Raw genomic sequence first — 22,998 nt, 5'->3', positions numbered from 1 at the left:
TCCCCCATTGCAGCCGATGGAAGTGCAGACGCTTGACACAGCAGTCATTATGTATTCCAGTTCTGCAGAATTACTGCGTCAGGAGGCTTCTTTCACCTCTACCCAGTGCAGCGCCCAAACTAAACATCACTTTCTCGCCCAACGTGATCATCTCAATCAATATGACAATGCACATTAAGACTTGGCTAATTTAATATCAGCTTATTGTGAAACTCGGAGAATGCTGATTAATTACAGTTTACTGCAATATATTAGGGCGGAGATTTTATTATTAAACTGTGTAATATATCAAAATGTAATATACTTATGTTATTTACCTCCAGTTGCTTTTATAAGGTCAACATATTCCACAGCTCTGTGCATGAGATGGTTAAAATTTATATCATTCCTGGTCCACAGTGGGGCTCACAGTTGTATTTCCTAATTTCAGAGTATCAGGGGAAGCCAATTAGACCTCATGCACACGACCGTGTCCATATTGCGGTCTGCAAACCACGGATCTGCAAAACATGGACAACCTTCCGCATGCAGACCACGTTTATCTCACTCCCATTACTAGAAATGACTGTTCTTGACTGCAATACGGACAAGAATAGCACATGATCCATATTTTGCAGAAAGGACATGCGGATGCGTACAGCACACGGATGACATCTGTGTCCTGTTCACTTATTTTGCGGACCCATAGAAATGAATAGGTCCAATGTGCAATCCACATGAAATGCAGATCAGACACAGATGCAAAGTTCGCTCATGTGCATGGGGTCTTAACCAGCAGATTTTGTACTTGGTTAGATTTGAACCCAGGACCTCTGTGAGGGTACATTTACATGATGGCTTTTGACCGCGTCAAAATACGCCATGTAGCCCACTTTGTTTTCTGCCTTGAGTTTTCTTTTTAAATGGAGCTGAACCACGAGCAGGCTCTCGCTGTGGCTTTCCGAGGTGTCCATGCGGTAACTGTTGAAGTGAATGGTTCAGCATATGGTCCACAAAAAAATGGAAAGGACGCGGAAAGAAAATAGGTTTGTGTGCATGAGCCCTAAGAGGGAAATTTATTATTGCCCTTATGCCTTTTGTTTTGCCATAGAAAATTCACATATTCTCCTAATTTGATAAATTTCTATTTTCTAGGGGAGTGGTGAGGAAGAGGTGTGGGCGTGGCCATTGGCGCCGGTCTTTCATCATTATTTACTGTGAAATGCAAAAGTTTGGGCATCTCTGGTCAAAATTAGGGCTCATGCACACGAGCGTATTTTCTTTCTGTGTCCGTTTTTTTTGCAGACCTTATACGTAACCATTCATTTCAATGGGTCCGCAAAAAAAACAGAAGGTACTCCGTGTGCATTCCGTTTCCGTATGCCCGTATTTCCGTTCCACAAAAAAATAGAACATTTCCGTAATGCGGAAAATAACAGGACAAGGAAAATACTGTTCTATTAGGGGCCAGCTGTTTCGTTCCGCAAAATACGGAATGCACACGGACGTCATCCGTATTTTTAGCGGATCCATTTTTTACGGATTGCAAAATACATACGGTCGTGTGAACAAGCCCTTACTGTAAGGGCTCATGCACACGGCCCATGCCCGGCCATGGCCGTATTGCGGCCCGCAAACAGTGGGTCCGCAATACACGGGCACCGGCCATGTGCACCCCGTAATGGGTCCGCAATCCGGGATATGCGGTGCGGAACGGAGGCATGGATCAGAAGCCCACGGAAGTACTCAGTTTTCTGCCCGTGCCTCTGCACCGCAAAAAAGTAGTGCATGCACTACTTTTTTGTGGTGCGGACAGTTGCATGCAGATCACGGACCCCATTCATGTGAATGGGTCCACGATGTGCATGCGGCGGCCCCACGGTCGGTGCCCATGTAGTGCGGACCGCAATTTGCAGGCCCGGCCGACACGGTCATATGCATGAGCCCTTACTGTGAACAAGTGGAAGATAAAATGACCTAAAAAAGGCAAAAAGTTAAAGAAGACACATTCCCTTTGTATTTTAAGCTAAAATAATTTATTTTCAAATATCATAGAAGCCGCTCATGTGTTGTTTTTTGTTTTGTTTTTCTATACCACATGCATTTGGCATATTTTAAAGGTGTATTTTTCTAAATGATTGTGTGAATCGTGTTTTTCTGTTCTGCTATTTTTTCCTATAGGGAAGGAAAATGACAGCAAAAAAATGACAAAAGCTTCAACGTGCTGCATTTAAAAAAGAAGTGTGTGTTCTGCATTTCATATTTCTCAAAGACTTTCAACATCTGGAGCTGGCGTTTTTACTGCAACAAAAAAAAACTAAAAAAACTAATAGATTTATTTGAGGCAGGCAGCTCCGGGGGTGTTTCATTTCTCAGCGGGTGTGTCCTTTCTCACGGGGTGTGTCACCTCAATGATATCACTGAGGTGGACAGAGAAATAAGGAGAAGAACAAACAGTAGGTGCCAGTACCTCACATTGAATAACTCAGTGGTGACATTAGATTTTTAATGACATGCAATTACAAAAGTATTCATATCAAGGATACTGAAAAATATTGAATATTTTTTCTGGCACAACCCCGTTAAATATTTTTATGTACCAGTGCACAAAACCGCACACCTTTTCCCCAGGCAGCATTGTCCTAAAAGCTGCCAACTAGCTGGATCTACGTAGAAGGATCCAGTTCCTTCTTTCTCACAGCAGCCAATTTATCAAAAGACAAGACAGAGAGAACCCATGGCTTTCAAGTGTAGTACCCCAGACGTAGGGGTACTACAAATTGTATATGGTTATGTATTATCTAGTTTACTGTTTGCATCTTTCCATCCTGGAAAGCATGGCAAAGGTTGCCAGCAACAGGGTTAACCACCCTGTTCCTCCCCTCTTGATAGGAGTGGGCTGGTCCTGCTCCCTGCCAAGAGGAGGAGCTCCTGTGTAGAGACAGAGAGGAGAGGAAGCAACCTGCTGAGCTCCTGCTTCCAGTTACAGGATTCTTCAAAGAGAACCACTCCAATTATCCTCAAGTAAAGCCTTGAGCTTAAAGACAGCAGATTGAACTGCTACGTCAGCATCTACAGACACTGCTGTAAGGTGAGGGACTACAGCCAAGTCACCCATCACCAAACAACCACCAGTATGCCAGCATCACCTGAGTGCAGAATTGCAGCCATCCAACCTGCCTCCAGATTCTGTGCTGGTGCCAGAGAAGAGTTGTACAATGCCTGCTGCTATGTATGTATTTCAAGTTCTATTTTGCACTTAGTAAAAAAAAGCTTTGTTAGGTTTAACTCTGGCCTCCTTCTTCGGTGCTATAATTCCACTACAACGATCACCAGGAAACAACGACCCGAGGGAGTTCACTGTGACACAACACTTCGTTAGGGCCACTACTACGCCTATCCTCTACACCGGCTCCTCAGGGGGTCGCTGCACAAGCATAACCTAATAAAGGATGATAAAAGGATGGGAAAAAAACGGATTGTGTGTCTCTTTTTGTCTCCTCAGCAATTTTCTTAAAGTGTCTGACATTACTTGGCTGTTGAGGGTCTATTACATGCATGCGTAATGCATATATATATGTATACACCTGCAGCTATTACCATGCAAGTGTGTCACTGTTCAATCGGCCATAGATTAGAGGGGTTATCCAACCCCTGAAATGCTGCACCAGATGCGCAAGGCCCCTCAGAGGAAATATACTTACCCCGCGCCGCTCCTGGTCCCCACATAGCCGCCACTTCTTCTCTCCGTGCGCGGATGAAAACATCCGGTGTTGGGGATGGCGGGTGTTCAGCCAATGGCAGGCGGCAATAGGGACGAGCCTCCCTAGCATCGCGGGTGACACTAGGGAGGTTTGTTCCCGTCGCCATGGCTGCCGCCCCCCTGACACCGGATGTTTTCATCCACACATGGGAAGAAGTAGTGGGAACCAGGAGGAATAGGGGTGTCGGAGAGCAAGTTAAGTATATTGTGTGTGAGGGACCCGGGCATATGGTACAGTATTTCAGGGGTAGGATAACCCCTTTAAGCCGCTTGTATATGAAGGGTGGTAAATTCTTGTTCTAGAAAGAGCCATTGGATTTAGCTAAGTCTAATGCTTCTGTCTATACCAGAAATAAGTGGCACCAGAGGATCTGAAAGGTGATGATTAGGGATGAGCGAATAGACAAAAAATCGAATCGAGTGGTACCTTGGAACCGAATCCAAGTTCGGGAAATGTTTTTTTACAGTCTAAATCAATTTCTGAAGTTATTATGCCAAGTCTCGCGAGACTTCGCGAAGTAATAACTTTGGCTCATCGGAGCCAATACATTCTAATATTGTACGGAGCACTTGCTCCATACAGTATTGAAATGAAGTTTTATGCGAATTGACTTCAGATGTTTCATCCGAAGTCGATTCGCTCATCCCTAGTGATGATCTTCCGCTAATAACTCTTTATTAAATGCCACCATACAAATTGCACATTAATCCCCTGGAGAGGTCTAAACAGAACCTCCTTTTCATAACTATATCTGTTAACTTGAAGATCCTCAGCCCTAATTCCACATATGTAAAAAGCTCCCTACCTACCATCCATGTGCCACTTATAGTACCGGTGTCACCTGGGCCTCACTCAAGCAACAGGACTCAGCTTGAGAGTAGGGTTGCACATAATGTGTCAGCCAAGAAAACACATGGGACCATAGAAAGTGTTATTACAATATGGTTACGCAAATTAAAGCATAATGCACTAGTGAAATAAACTGAAGAATTCACCATCTGTGTAAGGGCTGCCTAACTTTACACCACCCATGAATTCTATTGCAGTGTTCACTTATAATTTTTTATTTTTCACTTATAATGGAGTCTGGCTTTCGCTAAGGTGTTCTTCGTTTTGATGGAAAAAGTAGTGCTGCACGAGACAATGCAGATGTAAACTCAGCCTAAAGCATTAGGGCTCATGCACATCGCACCCTATGGTACCATATGGCATCCTATTACTTCTGTCAGTTGAATTATATATGAATTTACTAGAAAAAATACTGGCAAATTTGGAGAATTGCAGAGGTTCAAATAGATGCCATATTTTGGCTCCCTACTTGAAGGGGTTGTCTCACTTCAGCAAATGGCATTTATCATGTAAAGAAAGTTAATACAAGGCACTTACTAATGTATTGTTAAAGTCCATATTGCCTCCTTTGCAGGATTCATTTTCCCATCACATTATACACTGCTCATTTCCATGGTTAGGACCACCCTGCAATCCAGCAGTGGTGGTCGTGCTTGCACACTATCGGAAAAAGCTCCAGCCTAAGTGATCCCACCAGAGAGCAGGGCTGTGGAGTCGGAGTCGAGGAGTCGGAGTCAATTTTGGGTACCTGGAGTCGGAGTCGGCAAAAAATGAACCGACTCCGACTCCGACTCCGACTCCTACTAAATTTAAATTGGAATAAAAAAATAAAAAAGCAAGTTTAAATGTCCGAATTCATAAACAGTTATAATTAATGACTTCTCTACTGTAAGAATAAAGGTCAATGCATGCAGTGCCTCACGTAACCGCAAAACAAACGCGTTCAGTGATGTGAAGAAGCATGCTTTTCATATGCTTCACTATATGGTACGCAATGCACAATTAGGAGTGGCAATACATATACTTTGCATTGTGTTGTGTTCTGATGTTACAGGGAACACAATGCCCATGGTTTACCTGCCTCTCGCTGATAAGGGATTAAGTAAATATGTGTTTTGCAGGACTAGAGACACTTGTATAAGTGAAGGGAATGGAGGGTCAATAGTTCAAGACTGAAGCTGTAAACCATGGATGTCAAACTCATGGCCCTCCAGATGTTGCAAAACTACAACTCCTATCATTCCCTGATAGCTGTAGTATGCCCAGGCATGATGGGAGTTGTAGTTTTGCAACAGCTGGAGGGCCACGAGTTTGACATCCCTGCTGTAAACCATTGGAAAAACTGCTGTCATTCAGCTAAGGCTATAAAACGTGTAAACTCAGAATGTTATCTTAAACTTTAAACATGACTATGGGATTCTTCTAGGGAAATCATGTTTTAAAATAAATGTCCCTTCTTGGATCCTCCCACTGCCCTGTCTTCAGCAGAAGATCAGCACACAAAGGAGAAGGCAGCAGCTTCTGCCCAACTACCTCTCTGTGCTAGAAGAGCTTAGAAGAACTTCTTTCTTTCCTTCAAGGAATGTATAAAATACATTTGCATATTAAATACAGAGGAGTCGGAGTCGGAGTCGGAGCATTTATCTACCGACTCCACAGCCCTGCCAGAGAGGCCGACACTTTTTCTTATAGTGTGCAAACATGGCCACTGTTGGAGCATTGCAGGGTGGTCCTAACCATGGAAACGAGCAGTGTATAATGTAATGGAAAAATGAATCCAGCCAGCAAAAGAAGCAATATGGAGATTCACAATACAGTCCTGATCAAAAGTTTAGGACCACTTGAAAAATGGCAAAAAATCTTATTTTTAACAAGGTTTCAAGTTGAGCTTCAACATGCAACAAGAAGAAATGGGAGTGAGACAAAACATTTTTTGTGCATTCAATTTAATGAAAACAACGAATAAACTGAAACAGGCTGTTTTTCAGCTGATCAAAAGTTTAGGACCACACCTCCCAAAAAAAAAAATAAACCCCCCCCAAAACAGAAATCCAACTTCCTAACATGAACTCAGTAATGAGTAGCTCTGCTATTATTGTTAATCACTTCAAAAATTTGTTTTGGCATGCTTGATGCAAGCGTTTCCATAATGTGAGTGGAAACATTTCTTCAAGTGGTGAAGACGGCCACACGAAGGCCATCTACTGTCTGGAACTGTTATCCATTTTTGTAAACTTCCCTTGCCATCCATCCCCAAAGGTTCTCAATTGGATTTAGATCAGGGGAACACACAGGATGGGCCAAAAGAGTGATGCTATTCTCCTGGAAGAAGTCCCTTGTCCTACGGGCATTGTGTACTGTAGCGTTGTCCTGTTGAAAACCCAGTCGTTACCACACAGACGAGGGCCCTCTGTCATAAGGAATGCTCTCTGCAACATCTGGACATAGCAGCGGCCGTTTGACTCCCCTGCACTTCCTAAAGCTCCATTGTTCCACTGAAGGAAAAATCACCCCAGACCATTATGGCGCCCCCTCCAATGTGGCGCGTAGAAAACATCTCAGGTGGGATCTGCTTGTCATGCCAGTAATGTTGGAAACCATCAGGACCATCAAGGTTAAATTTTTTCTCATCAGAGAATAAAACTTTCTTCCACCTTTGAATGTCCCATGTTTGGTGCTCACTTGCAAAGTCCAAACGAGCAGTTCTGTGGCGTTCAAGGAGACAAGGTCTTTGAAGACGTTTTTTGTTTTTGAAGCCCTTTGTTTTTTATGCCGTCTGGTGGTTATGGGGCTGCAGTCAGCACCAGTAAGGGTCTTAATTTGGGTCGAGGATCATCCAGTGTCTTGACATACAGCCAATTGGATCCTCCGGCTCAGTGCTAATGACATTTTTTTGGGTCTTCCACTTGACTTTTTTGTTCCATAACCCTCAGGATCATTTAAGAAATTCCAAATGACTGTCTTACTGCGTCCCACCTCAGCAGCGATGGCGCGCTGAGAGAGACCCTGCTTATGAAGTTCAACAACCCGACCACGTTCAAAAAGGGAGAGTTTTTTTGCCTTTGCCATCACAACGTGTGACTACCTGACAGACAATGACAATGAATCCACATCTTTGCACAGATTTGGCCTTTTAGAGGCATGTGGTCCTAAAATTTGGATCAGCGGAAAAACAGCCTGTTTCAGTTTAATCGTTATTTTCAATTAATTGAATGCTCAAAAAATGTTTTGTCTCACTCCATTTCTTCTTGTTGCATGTTGAAGCTCTACTTGGAACCTTGTTAAGATCCAACAATGTAAAATATGATTTTTTGCCATTTTTCAAGTGGTCTTAAACTTTTGATCAGGACTGTACATTAGTAAGTGCCTTGTATTAACTTTCTCTACATCAGGGATCAGCAACCTCCGGCACTGCAGCTGTTGTGAAGCTACAAGTCCCAGCATGCTCCATTCATTTTTAGGAGAGTTCTTAAAAGAGCAGAGCAAGTATGCATGCTGGGAGTAGTAGTTTCACAACAGCTGGAGTGCGGGAGGTTGCCTACCCCCTGCTCTACATGATACATGCCATTTGCTGAATGGAGACAACTCCTCTAAAGGGCATCTGTCAGCAGATTTGTACCTATGACACTGGCCGACCTGTTACATGTGCACTTGGCAACTGAAGGCATCTGTGCTGGTTCCATTTTCATATGTGCCCGCATTGCTGAGAAAAATGTTAAAAAATATGCAAATTAGCCTCTAGGAGCAATAGGGGAGTTACCATTACACCTAGAGGCTCTGCTCTCTCTGCAGCTGGCGTACTTTGACTGATAGTCCCAGGCAGTGTAAACATGATCACCCTCAAAGTGCAGAGGGTTCAGCAGTTGTAGAGAGAGCAGAGCCTCTAGGTGTAATGGCAACGCCCCCGTTGCTCCTAGGGGCTCATTTGCATATATTAAAACATAATTTTTCTCAGCAATGCTGGGCACATATGAGTATGAGACCAACACAGATGCCTTCAGCTGCCAAGCGCACATGTAACAGGATCAGCCAGTGTCATAGGTACAAATCTGCTGACAGATGCCTTTAAGCAAGCTGCAAAACACCACTTGAAACAGCTATTCATCTGTTCAGACATTAATAAGTATTAGGTAATTAGCCTGAGATGCCCAGGAGATTCACACAAGAATTAACATAATGCCATAATAGGATCTGTTAACAGCATCTAGCCTGCTTGTTTATGGTTTCCAGGAAGCACAATATTTAGAGACTAGGAACTCATTGAAAAGTAAGCAAAAATAGCACAAAAGGTATTAAAAACATTATACACATTTGCCACAGTACATTACACATTTGTTGACTATACAACCACTGTTAAAGGTGGAGTCTCTTCATATAACGGATCCTGCACTAAACAAAAAGGACAAAAATGTATACTATTACATCAACACGTGAAAATATGGATTTTAGGCTTCATATTGCTGTCAGACTCTCCATGTTTCTGCTGTAATAAATCATTTACTGCCTTTCAATAGTTCAGAATACCTAAATGGATTACATTAATGACTAGACGCTTGCCTTAACTCTGCTCCCCAGGGTACAACATTCAGGTCAAAGAAAGTACAATAAAGCACTCAAGTAAATACTCCTGAATTAGCAATATTCTTCCTTTGTCTTAGACAATGTGGAGTAGTAAAAATGCGGCAATGATTTTTCACTAAGTAACGGGGTCTGTTAAGCAGAACATGTGAGTATCGGATATGCATCTTCTTGTCTTGTCCAGGATATGATGCCTTTCCTGTCATTAGACTTAATCTTTAGTATAAGATAAGATAAATGCATATAGGAGTCTTGTCTGAATGTGTATCCAGTCTGACCGCCACTTGGGATCAGGATTTTTTTTTCCTTTTAAAGGGAATGTGTCAGCTAACAAATGACCTGTTGTTTAAATCACATTTATTTTTATGTTTAATACACTGAACAAAAATATAAACACACCACTTTAGGTTTTGCTCTCATTTTGCATGAGCTGAACTCAAGATCTGAAACATTTTCTACATACACAAAAGACCCATTACTCTCAAATATTGTTCACAAATCTGTCTAAATCTGTGTTAGTGAGCACTTCTCCTTTGCCGAGATAATCAATCCCACCTCACAGGTGTGGCATATCAAGGTGCTGATTAGACAGCATGAATATTGCACAGGAGTGCCTTAGACTGCCCACAATAAAAGACCACTCTGAAATGTGCATAGTTTGATCACACAGCACAATGCCACAGATGTCGCAACGTTTGAGGGAGCATGCAATTGGCATGCTGACTGCAGGAATGTCTACCAGAGTTGTTGCCCGTGCAATGAATGTTCATTTCTCTACCATAAGCCATCTCCAAAGGTGTTTCAGAGAATTTGTCAGTACCTCCAACCGGCCTCACAACCGCACACCACATGTAACCACACCAACCCAGGACCTCCACATCCAGCATGTTCACCTCCATGATCATCTGAGACCAGCCACCCGGACAGCTGCAGCAACAATCGGTTTGCATAACCAAAGAATTTCTGCACAAACTGTCAGAAACCGTCTCAGGGAAGCTCATCTGCATGCTCATTGTCCTCATCGGGGTCTGGACCTGAATGCAGTTCGTCGTCGTAACCGACTTGAGTGGGCAAATGTCTCACATTCGATGGCGTCCTGGCATGTTGAAGAGGTGTTCTGTTCATGGATGAGTCCCGGTTTTCACTGTTCAGGGCAGATGGCAGACAGCGTGTGTTGCATCGTGTGGGTGAGCGGTTTGCTGACGTTAACGTTGTGGATCGAGTGGCCCATGGTGGCGGTGGGGTTATGGTATGGGCAGGCATATGTTATGGACAACAAACACAGGTGCATTTTATTGATGGCATTTTGAATGCACAGAGAGACCGTGACGAGATCCTAAGGCCCATTGTTGTGCCATTTATCCACGACCATCACCTCATGTTCGCAGCATGATAATGCATGGCCCCAATATTGCAAGGATCTGTACACAATTCCTGGAAGCTGAAAAATCCCAGTTCTTGCATGGCCAGCATACTCACCGGACACGTCACCCATTGAGTATCTTTAGGATGCTCTGGATCGGCATATACGACAGCGTGTTCCAGTTCCTTCCAATATTCTGCAACTTCACACAACTATTGAAGAGGAGTGGAACCAACATTCCATAGGCCACAATCAACAACCTGATCAACTCTATGCCATGGAGATGTGTTGCACTGCGTGAGGCAAATGGTGGCCACACCAGATACTGACTGGTTTTCTGACCCCTCCCCCAGTTAAGGCAAAACTGTGCACATTTCAGAGTGGTCCTTTTATTGTGGGCAGTCTAAGGCACACCTGTGCAATATTCATGCTGTCTAATCAGCACCTTGATATGCCATACCTGTGAGGTGGGATGGATTATCTCGGCAGAGGAGAAGTGCTCACTAACACAGATTTAGCACAGATTTGTGAACAATATTTGAGAGTAATGGGTCTTTTGTGAATGTAGAAAATGTTTCAGATCTTTGAGTTCAGCTCATGCAAAATGGGAGCAAAACTGAAAGTGTTGTGTTTATATTTTTGTTTAGTGTATAATTACAAACCATTTTTAATTATGTTATTTTTAATTTTCCATGTCACTGCATTTAAACAAAAACATTAAATCCTGCAGTTTTCTCACTGGCCCCAAAGCCTAATAACAGGCGCCACTTCATAGGTCTGTACAGATCAGTTTACTGCAATTATCTGCTTGTCATTACAGGCAGAATTATAATGGTAGATATCACCTCTGTGTATAGATAATACAGGATCCACCCTTCACAATAGGTAATTGTGAAAGCTTATCTACTCCCTTCTGACCTCTGCACAGGTCATAGAACATGAAAAACTAGAAAACTTTCCCACAGAAGTCAATGAGGTCCCCTCCTGACCATTGGCCTATGGACCATGGGGCTGCCATAAAGCAATTTTCTTAATGCTTTCTCAATGCTGTTAAGAACAGCTCAGGCAAGATGGTCGCCCCCATAATCATGTTTGGGAAATAGAATAAAAAATTTGCAATCAGAAAATAAAAAAAGATTAGAAAAAAGCAGTTCTACATTTCCTATAAAGGGGTTATCTGGGAATTACTATTGATTAATCAATCCTCAGGATAGGTCATCAATGTCACATCGGTGGGAGGACGACATTACAGCACCAATCAACACAATGATCATTTGTTAGAAGAGGCCGGGTGTCCTCTTGCTAGTCCATGTGATGTCACTGTAAGAGTAGCTGCTCCCTGAAACAGCCGATTAGCGGAGATGCCGGGACTCGGACCCTCGCTAATGTGCTAATGATGACCTATCCTGAGAATAGGTCATCGTTATCTTTACCTGAATAACCCCTTTAAGGCAGATTGGTTCTTTCCTTTAATTTTTTTTTGCCTTCCTCAGGTTCAATAGATGAACACAAGGGCAGGAGGAATTTATCATATACAAGAGTTTTACTCCGGTGTGCTGTATGAAGATGTGCCATTTTTATAAAGGTACCATTCTCTCCGATCCTCTGGTTAAATTTCATGTCTTTTTGATTGTAACATTAAGAGTATTTATGGCCAATGTATCTTACTAAAAAAATAATATTAAAAATGGATAAAGAGAAAAAATAAATCTGATCTGTCAAGTCCTAAATGGATGGCATTTCAAATCAGAGCAGCTGCAATAAAACGCCTCTCTCTCTGGAGGACCTGACATGTCCATACATTAGATGGACTGCTCATTGATTTCTGTCTGTGCCATGTAATCCTACTTTTGCTCGTAATGGCACTGCTGGAAAATTGAACAATTACCTTCAGGTTGCCTGGCAGATTAAAGCTGATCACTGGGTGTGTGAGGAGATGTCTGGTGGCTAGGGATGAGCAAATAGAAAATTTGGAAATTCGACACAAATTTTTCTAAAAGCTCTGATTCTAACAAACCCAAATTTAGTGTGATTCAATTCAGGGGAATCAACGTGTGAGAGAGAGAGAGAGAGAGAGAGAGAGAGAGAGAGAAGAGAGAGCGAGAGGAGAAAGAAGAGACAGACTTTTCCAGGCAATCTGAGCACTTTTGATTCGGGTCAAATTTATTGAATTGAATTGTCCTTCCAATTTGGCTGAATTGGACCCAAATCTAATTTTAAGAAATTTGCTCATCTCTATTGGTGGCTTTCTCTCAGTAGATGTAAAGACACCTGCCCAGGAATTAGCTGATTGCTGCAGGTCTGACTCGTGAAACAACATTTCACCTTCAGTGGCCCCTACAGGCTGGATGTAGTATTACATGGTGACCAATCAAATGGTAGGGTTGTTAGATAAGAAAAATCCTTTAAATATATTTTAGAATGACACTTTTTGAATATGAGACTTTTTTTTCACTGCGCTTGAGAACCGCAGTAGGGCATTACTAAAATTTCTGCGGGAAAAAAAGAATTAGATATGTAAAAAAATAAAATCGGGGAAACTGGACAACCCCTTTAAGACTGATAAAATAAAGGAAGGCCATAAAAATGTACTTGGCTTTAAGACACGCCTATTGATTAACATGTAAGATTGTTGTGGGCACGCTCAGTGAGAACTTCAATATTCACTGTGCATGGAGGACGAGGTGAATTGTTACCATGACCCATTGCCGATGTTGTGGTTGTGTACAGCCTCCAGCTGTATAATCAAGGTGCTACCTTTAGGGCTCATGCACATGACCGTTTGTTCGGTCCTGCATTCAATCTGCATTTTTTGCAGGATCGCCTGCAGGACCCATTCATTACAATAGGGCCGCATCCGTATGTCCATTCCAGTGGCCCTGCATAAAAGATAGAACTTGTCTTATTACTTGTCTGTTTGCAGACAAGGATAGGACATTTCTAGAGGAGTTAGAAAAAAAATGGTGGCATGCACACGTCCGGGATCGGTGTTTTGTGGACCTCAAAATGGATAGAGTCGTGTGCATGAGGCCTTATTGTAATTCTGTCTTAGGATGGTAATGAAGTGACGCTGCCCTCAGTGTACACAGCACAAGACTGAAAAGTGAGTTAGGAACTGTGAGAATATGTTCAAATTGACTTTTTCAGCCTCAGAATCTTTCAAAAATCCTCAAATGGGATTTCAATGGGAGTCAATGCACTATTTTGGGCACAATCAGTGCTGAAAATCCTATTCAATCAATGGGAAGCAGAAAAAAAGCACCTGTCATGTCAAAATCAGCTCCCAAATGAGCGCTATAAGAGTCCATTCACACGTCCGTTGTTTCTTTCCTGATCTGTTCCGTTTTTTGGAACAGTTCTGTACCCATTCATTTTCAATGGGTCCTGAAAAAAACCGGACAGCTCAATGTCTGATTTTTTTTCAGGACCCATTGAAAATGAATGGGTACAGAACTGGTCCAGATCTGTTCCGCAAAAAACGGAACAGATCAGGAAAGAAACAACGGACTGTGTGAATGGACCCTAACAGTGTGGAATATGAAACGCAACCTATAGTGACATAGAAATCTTAAAAAAAAAGCCACAAATAAAAACAATGTTTAACGATAACAGTAAATATCGTCCATCATTTACCAGCATCACAAAGAGATTATTTTTGCTGTGTCTGCTGTACATTCTGTGAGGTCCTTTCTGAGAAGTAAAGTATGATCTTAGGATTACAAGTTGTATTTCTCCTTCCTTTTCCCTTTACATATAACAGATGTCTTTGCGCTTAATAAAATATTTCTTGAAAAGCATTGCGGGCCGGAGTGTGGATAGATCTTGAGGCGAGTGCATTATTTATTTAGTTCTTTCCATTATTTAATATGATGCACTCATCTTGTACATTTACTCTACCGTTATCTGTACCACAACCCCTCCATAAAGGTAATTCATTGTAGACTAATGTCTTGAAAAACAAAAAAGGAATAAGAGCAAGACGGGAAAGGCAATGGGATGGATTGCAAGGACCCTGAACAGCTGTCTAAATCTTCACTATTGTTACATATCCCAGACATGCAATGCAATTTTTTGTCCCTATTAGGGGTATTGTTAGTTAATGGGGGAGGGGATCCTTATTCTGAGACTTTCATCAATTGAAAAGAGGCTGTAAAGTGGGGTCTGTCTCTCTAAAGGAGAGGTCATCACATTAAATGGCATCTGTCAGCAGATTTGTCCCTATGACACTGGCTGACCTGTTACATGTGCACTTGGCAGCTGAAGGCATCTGTGTTGGTCCCGTGTTCATATGTATCCACATTGCTGAGAAAAGTGATGTTTTAATATATGCAAATGAGGCTCTAGGAGCAATGGGGGCGTTACCATTACACCTAGAGGCTCTGCTCTCTCAAAATGCAGAGGGTGCAGCAGTTGCAGATTGACAGAACCAGGCAGGCGTGATGACATTTTTGCTACCTGGCCCTGTCAATCAAAGCAGAGGAGGCGTGGCAGTTGTATAGAGCTCAGACTCTAGGTGTAACGCTGACACCCCTGTTGTCCCTAGAGGCTAATTTGCATATATTCAAACTTCATTTTTTTTTCTCGGCGGACACATATGAACATGGGACCAACACAGATGTCTTCAGCTGTCAAGTGCACCTGCAACAGGTCAGCCAATTTCATAGGTACAAATCTGCTGACAGATGCCCCTTAAAGGGGTTGTCCCACAAATAAATATTCTACAGTTTTCAAACCAGCACCTGCATCTGAATACTTTAGTAATTGCATGTAATTAAATATTTTGCATAGCCACTGAGTTATTCAATAAAATGTATCAGTATAGCTCCACCTGCAGTTTTTTTATTTTTTTATTTCTTTGTCCTGCTCACTGAGATGGCCGCACATGCTCAGTTTCATCCTTCAACTGCCTCCTAAGCTGTGATAGGGAGAGCATGGACATACCCCTTGAGCTGTGATAGGGAGAGCTAAGACACGCCCCCTGAGCTGTGATAGGGAGAGCTGAGACACGCCCCCTGAGCTGCAGAAGAAAAGACACTCCCCTCGAGCTTTCAGCTTGATATAAATCTAGCAGAGCAATAGATGTCCTTGTGAGGTACAGAGCTGGTTCTAGCATTTTTTACATTGTTCATGGGAGAACCCCTATAAGGTTTAACATGTAGGAAAATTGAACGTTTGTTACCACCCTCCCCTAAAGGTGCTAGGACAACTTAGATTTTAATAATTTAATACTGACTTTCGCTCGGCAGTAGGTATCAGGTGGACTGCAGGCTGCCACCAGACTCATGCTGCTTTTGGCCAAGAAGGCTCACTGAAGGAAAGGCAGACTGTGCCTTGGCTGATGAGCTTTATCATGGATCACTTGAGGACCATGTTGCACAATTTTTTCAATCAACACATTTTTTATATATCTTGGTTTAAACAGCTCTCTCCTGGTAGCAAAATGCCTTCAACCCCTGTACTCCACATGCTTGTACTGTATAATTAGAACAGGATATGTAATAAATAATAAATATATATCCACAAGCAATTCTTAATTTACTTGATTCTGGGAGACTGCTGCTTAAAAATATATAACCCATGTACCGATGAGTCTATATGGCTTTTTTTTTTTTTGTCTTGAGCCTTATAGCCTCCATAAACTGCAATATCCAAAAAAAGAGAAAAACATGTATCGTACAGTACATCCACATGCTATGCATTGATCTAAAACTGCTTCTCAGCACAATTAACATAGCTTCTCAGCGTAATATAAATTGTATACAGCCCTCTTATATTCGTACTGTACATGAGGCATTGGTATACGCCAAGGTTGGCTCCTCGAGTGCCCAATCTATTTTGATGCAGCACCACACGGACGCTGCAGCACTGCACCAGCAGGAACGCAGCAAACAGCACCCCTGCTGCTAGACAAAGCCACTCTGACACTGCGTCCCACCAACCCGCCACCACAGCAACAATGGCACCATGTGAACAGATGTCAAAAGCTCACCTTTCCAGGAACTCCAACTGAGAACTGGTAGGATTTATTAACCCTTATACAGTCTCTATCAACTGCAATACAGGCCTCATCTGGTGCCATATGTACAGATATTCTCTCCTAGAAGCAAAGCTTCATTTTACCACTGTAGAAATGGAATCTAATGGACCATGCCATGATTTCTTTTCTGATGTATTCATACAGAATCTAGCAGGAAAAGCTCCATATACCACCATATGAGATCAGAGACATATGACGGCCAACTATATGGCAACTCTGTCATAGCTTTGTACTTAAATGTGTTATCTCACCTTAGTTGCTAGGATATGCCACCAATTTCCGATAGGTGCAGCCTCCCCACCCTCCCGCCTTTGGGACCCGCTCCTATCTCCAGCATGAGATGCCCAAAGTGAGCAGAGAGCAGCCACGCATGTGCTGCCGTCCTCCATTAATTTTTATGGAAGTTATGATAATAGCCGAGCAGGCTTCGGCTATTTCCGGCAGTCCCATAGAGGTGACAGGAGTAGTAGTCACGCTCTATTCATTTCTATGGGACTTTCGAAAATAGTCGAGCGTGCTGGCTATTTTCGGAACTCCCTTAGAAATGAATGAACAGCTTGCCATCTTATACAATGATGGCATTTGATGCCATTACTTCATGATCAGTGGAGGGGTCCGACCTCCCGAGAATGCAGTGCTAACTGTGGCCTATGCAGTGCTCCTGGTCACCCAGTTGAATGGAGCAGAAGTGCAGTTCCCTTGCACTGCGGGAAGTTGGGGTTCTGCTACAACAGTGCCGCATCCCCTTCATTCCCAGGATCGTCAGGGGTTCCAGAGGTCAATGCATTTTCCATCAGTTTATAAGATAAGAATACCCCTTAATGATCAAAAAAAAAAAAAAAAGATAAGAATACCCCTTTAATACTCTGACTGCTACATTTCTATGAAGTCGTAAAAGATGCTGAATTATTGATGCAGCAGAACTGCTAATTACTGGGATTAATGCCCAGGCTGTATAATTCTTGATGTTTAATAGTGCAATGAGATGCAAGAAGAAAAAAAAAACTGAATCAAATAATAAAAGAGAGCCGAAACACAAATATACAATACAAAATGTAATCTTTATTCTTTTGGCTTGTTTGTAATGTAGTTAGCTGTAATTTTAGGTAATAGCATTTTCCTGCATGCAGTTCACAGTACACTACAAGTCATTATTCCTGGAAAGCAACGGATTCTACATTAAACGTCTGCGTGTGTCCAAAACGGAACTTAAGTTGAACATGGTGTCATAAGCAAATTCATGTTTCTTTGGAAAAAAAATAAAAATAATAAGAAGAAGAATGTGGATCCCACATATTGGCTAAAACATTCCAGTGCAGCATAAACAACAATAGAAATGTAAAAGGAAATGTAAACCAGGCCTAATACAACTTGTGGCTTACCAGCGACTGATCCACCATAATCCTGAGGATGCCTTACCAGCTTGTTAACTGATGAAGCTGGAAGGTGCAAACCTTTCATGCCAGACACAGGACATTTTGTGGGCTTAAAGGAAGTGTGAAAATCCCCTTCGGGAGTATATATAGATTGTCAGCAGTTGCTTATAACCACCATCTGCAATGCCTAAACCTTAGCTTTAGGCACTATAGATGTCTATGTGAATATCTGTAACACTGTGAACGCTTAGGCTGCAGCAAGCGCTGGTCATTGAGAAGGACAGGTCATGGGAGCTTTAAAGGATATGTCCACCACTGTCCTAAAGGATATAAGAAACCAAAAGAATAGCCTATTGTTTTTTGTCTACAGCTCCAATGCAGACCTATGAGTTTCCATGGTGACACAGAACAAAGAGACCCAGCGTACTCCGATACTGCAGTTCCGTACTTGCAGTATTGATATCCTACTGATAGGTTTATAAGCAAGACGTAGAGGGCAGAGTAGAACTTCAGAATGGGACTGCAGAGATCTTCTTTGTAGTCTGTTACCATGGAGTCACACATCTCTGCACAAGAGCTGTACAAGCAGTTATTTCTAATCAATACAATGGGTCCACTTTTCATTTTAGACGCCTTGGTACAATGCTAAAATTATTACACACCGTTTACAGGCCTTCCTAATGAGATCACAACATAGGTGAGGAATTTAATTAAGAATGAAGTTTGCAGTTCCATTAGGCACTTTAGAGATCATTGCCCAATCATGAAAACACTTTTTACCAGTTCCAAGCCACCACTGATATCTATGATGGCCTACATCCAACCATGTGTAAAGACTGTATCGGTGACATCATCTTACATTTACTTGACTTCCAGCTCCGCCCACAAAATGGCCTCTTTCAACGTCCAACGTTTGCACTTTAACACAGCTGCCATGGAGCAACAATATGTCTAAGCCTTATCTAAAGGAACTCAAAAAATAAAATAAAATAGAAACATATTTAACCCTTCCAGCTAGCCCTTCCTGAACTAACTCTAACATTTCTGGGGAATCTGGCATTGAAAAAGTTAAATCCCTGATGCAGGCATTTCTCAACGTTCCTCTATCGCCTGATGTATTCATTTATATTTGTCATCAAACATTCATGTTTTTCTTCATTGTGTGAGCTGTGGTCCCGGATTTGACACATTTGTTTCCATAGTCAGAGTATGCACCAAAAAAATAAATAAAAGAATTCTAATAAAATAGCCAATTTACAACTCTCTGTTATTTTTATTTGCAAAGTTTTCCAATTGAATAGCGCTAAGCATGGGCGAGTAACAAAAAGTGACCACAACATTAACCCCTGAAGTTTAGTTTAGTTTTTTTTCATCTCTTCTCTTATGTACAAAATGCTGAAAAATAAAGCTAAATGAATATTTACAGTATTTATAGACTTTGTTTTATCTTTAAAAACTCTGTATCCTTTAATGCAGTTTACAACAGATCCGACCAAATCTTGATTAATACGAAATACAAGAAACAAAATAATACCACAAAATAAAGAAGAAAAATAAAACACAAAATAAGATCAAACAGAAATAGCTGCAAACTATTGCTTAACCATTTCAAGACTGCAAAGCAGCAGCAAAGAGGTTAATAAAGAAATGAGGTCTTTTTGAACAATTTGTCTTACTGAACCATTGACTTATGGCTTTCCATGATATACTGCTGGACAGTGGGGAAATTAAATATTATAAGCAGCCCTGGCGATACAAACATGCACCTGTGATAGCGTCCAAACTATTTATATTGGTAGAGAATATTTCTATATTTATTTTTTTAAAAGCTTGCAAACTACACATATTGTGGTACATATTTGATGCAATAAATACTGTGCCCAAACCATTATTTTCTTGCTCAAACATCCACCACATAGTAAAGGAACTATTTACATACCGTAACATAGGCATTTCCATTGGCTTGTACAATATTAACCTGGCTGACAAGCTGAAGATGACCAACATAATCATAACAATGCAGGAGAAAGCCTAAAAAACGTGTATTTTTGGGATCAACCTGTGCTACTGGTTAAAGTAATTTCATATACTGTTGACAGGCTCCCGGCAATGAGACCTTGCTGATCTGTGACTTGAGGTTGCATAAAAAGTGAATCCATTTGTCCTCTGATGTGGGACTTTGAAGGGACAAAACAGGCACAGATTCATTTTTTTCCCTATGTAACACATCATGAACAATTAAGCACCCCAACAATATGTGTCACATGATAATGAATTTTTTTTTGCATCTCTATTTTTTTATATATTTTTTTTTCCCCATGCATGACCTATGTGCCTGGCATGCTCTCATGCAATCAGTTTTCTTCATATATGTTATAGAGAAAGATATTGAAGAACACCTGGTCCTCATACCTTTGAAGTGGTAATTATCAGCTCCTTCCCAACATAAAACCCATTTACAAAAATAGTCGCATATAATTGTAGAGAACCTATGAATTCAAAAAAATGATGAATCCATAAACATAGAACTTGTAAACATATGGCAAATATGGCAGTTGAAATGCAAACAGTGGATACAAGTAGTTTACTAAAGTGTTCAACACACAAAAAAAAAAACAATAGGTTTTGTATCTCACAAAATGGTCCCCATTCCGCACAGTCTGAGTAGCCATTTTGACTATCCTCTTCAGCAGTGTCAGCTGGGAAATTAACCCCTTTACTTCCGCAGGGGCTGGCAAAGCATCCATGTGATGCCTGGCAAGCCTCTATAGCAGTGAAGTGGTTAAAACAGTAACCTCCAGTCAAGGTTGATGAGCGTCTTCGTAGTCCGTTCCTGACAGGGGGTCACTGTCGTATTGTAGGCACTGACCAAAGGTACATAATTTTAAGAACTGTCAGTTTGGCATAAATCTCTGAAAGGAGTCCTGCTGACATCAAGAATGTTCACAGGCTGTAAACAGTTTGCCACATAAAAATTACTTTTTACGCTCCCTGATGTCTTTCCCCCGGTCTTCTTTCTCTATTTTGTCTTTTTCGTGTTTTTCTTTGTCTGGTTTGGTAACACTGTCATAGGATGGGGGAGAGGTTGTTGAGGGAGTGATGTCTACTTTATCTGTGGTGGAATTTCCATTTAGTCGGTCACTCAAAATGTCTTTTCGTGTTATTAGACTATCTCCATCTTTGCCCTTCTCTTGATTGTACAGAAAGGAAGCACGTTTAATGGATTTCTTCAGAAGGTAACATCGGAAAGCTCGTTGGATAATAACGGCAGACTGTTCCTCTTGTTTTCTACGTAATGTAGATGTAATTGGTTCATAAGAGGCTTTGGAAGGGTTGGAGGCCATGAACCTTTCTTCCATTGGTTGTCTGAGATTATCCATTTCATCTCCTTCACCCAACACACGCTTTGTGAAGGCGAAAAGGATGTCAAGGCAATGAATTCTGTCACCGCTTACCATGGGCAGATCCATTGCAATAAGTTGAACATAGTTTGGTTTTGGTATACGAAGAGGTGGATCCAGTGCATCCGCAAAGTCAGTTAATTTACTATATTGAATAAACTGTGTCGCATCTGAATCAAACTTTTCCCACACTTCGTAGAACATCTCAAAGTCATCCTCCCCTAGAGGTTCTGCACTTTCCTCGGTAGCAACACCAAAATTCTCCAAAATGACAGCAATGTACATGTTGACTACAACTAAAAATGATATGATGATGTAACTTACAAAGAAGAAAATCCCAACAGAGGGGTTACCACAATCACCTCTGACAGAACTCCCGGGATGTTCTGCATTAGGGTCACAGTCTGGCGATTTACTGTTAAGAATTGGTGCCAAGAGACCATCCCACCCAGCTGAAGTTGTGATCATAAATAAGCAAATCATGCTGTTGCCAAAGGTTTCGAAATTGAACATATCATCAATTCCAGCTTCTTTCTTCACATAAGCAAAGTTGGACATTCCAAAGATGGCATAAATGAACATAACGAGGAAAAGCAATAAACCTATATTGAATAATGCAGGAAGTGACATCATCAATGCGAAAAGCAAAGTACGAATTCCCTTTGCTCCTTTAATAAGACGTAGGATGCGACCTATTCTGGCGAGTCTTATGACCCTGAACAGGGTGGGTGACACAAAATATTTCTCTATTAGATCAGCCAAAAACATTCCTGTGGGTAAAAAAGAAAATGGAATAAGTGCATATAAACAACATATATTCTGCAAATATTTTTTTAATATATACTGCCTATAAGCCTCAGCCTATGATGATGATTTATATGATCTACTGCCCAATGAGTGGTCAAAAATAATGATTATTCGATTGCCCAATTTTAAAACAATACATGCTTTCAATAGATTCGTGTCTGAAGAGAAATTTGATGTCAACTTGACCTAAATATTTTCACACAAAATGCATGCACATAATGAACATAAAACAACAAAACTGCCAGATAAAATTCATTGAGAAATAGGTTTGTCATGCATAGGCATTTATGCTGCAACCAATCAGACAAATTAAAACTGACTCAATACCATCTGGATTTCTGGGCCATCATGAAGCCAATCTTTCATTTCATATTATGAATAGATTTCAAGATCCTGAACCAAAGTAGACAATCCCCTCTTTTCTAGAATGATCAAGTATATTCACCTTCTAAGATATATAATATGGTACATTATATGTAAAAAAAAATCACCCATCTTAAAAATCTAGACCAGTCTATTGTATGTCTTGTTGGAAGACCATGGGTTAAGGACCACTGCTTCTAGACCCTGCCTAAGTACGTATTGGGGCCTACAAATTGCCATTTGCCAACTGAACTAAATTCAGTCAGAGCAGTGAGACCACAGAATTCTCTGCCACAGGATTTAGTGATGGTTAACTTGTTGAAAGAGTGGTCTGAATGATTATCATGAGAGAGATATAATTCTCCAAGTTGGATTTCTGGAAACAGCCTGATGATTGTCATAGTTGGTGTTGGGATTGAATTTTCTCATGAACATAGAAGGCTAGTGTTGTATTAGTAGCGGCAGGGGATTAACAGGTGAG

General features: G+C 41.4%; 1 protein-coding gene across 11 annotated transcripts in view; it reads right to left on the bottom strand.

Annotated features, from left to right (window-relative positions):
• Positions 1–20,856: 20,856 nt before the first annotated feature.
• LOC122945786 (sodium channel protein type 2 subunit alpha-like) overlaps positions 20,857–22,998 on the bottom strand; it is a 188,573-nt gene continuing 186,431 nt past the window's right edge. For all 11 annotated transcript variants that reach the window (XM_044304982.1, XM_044304981.1, XM_044304983.1 and 8 more), the window contains one exon: positions 20,857–22,117. In XM_044304982.1, the coding sequence (XP_044160917.1) occupies positions 20,922–22,117 (1,196 nt within the window). In that variant the 3' untranslated portion in view covers positions 20,857–20,921. The remainder of the gene's footprint in view (positions 22,118–22,998) is intronic.

The sequence above is a fragment of the Bufo gargarizans genome, chromosome 8, assembly GCF_014858855.1.
Source record: "Bufo gargarizans isolate SCDJY-AF-19 chromosome 8, ASM1485885v1, whole genome shotgun sequence".
NCBI classification, from domain to species: domain Eukaryota; kingdom Metazoa; phylum Chordata; class Amphibia; order Anura; family Bufonidae; genus Bufo; species Bufo gargarizans.
Note: the sequence above shows the minus strand (reverse complement) of the source record. Positions and strands in the feature narration are given on the sequence as shown.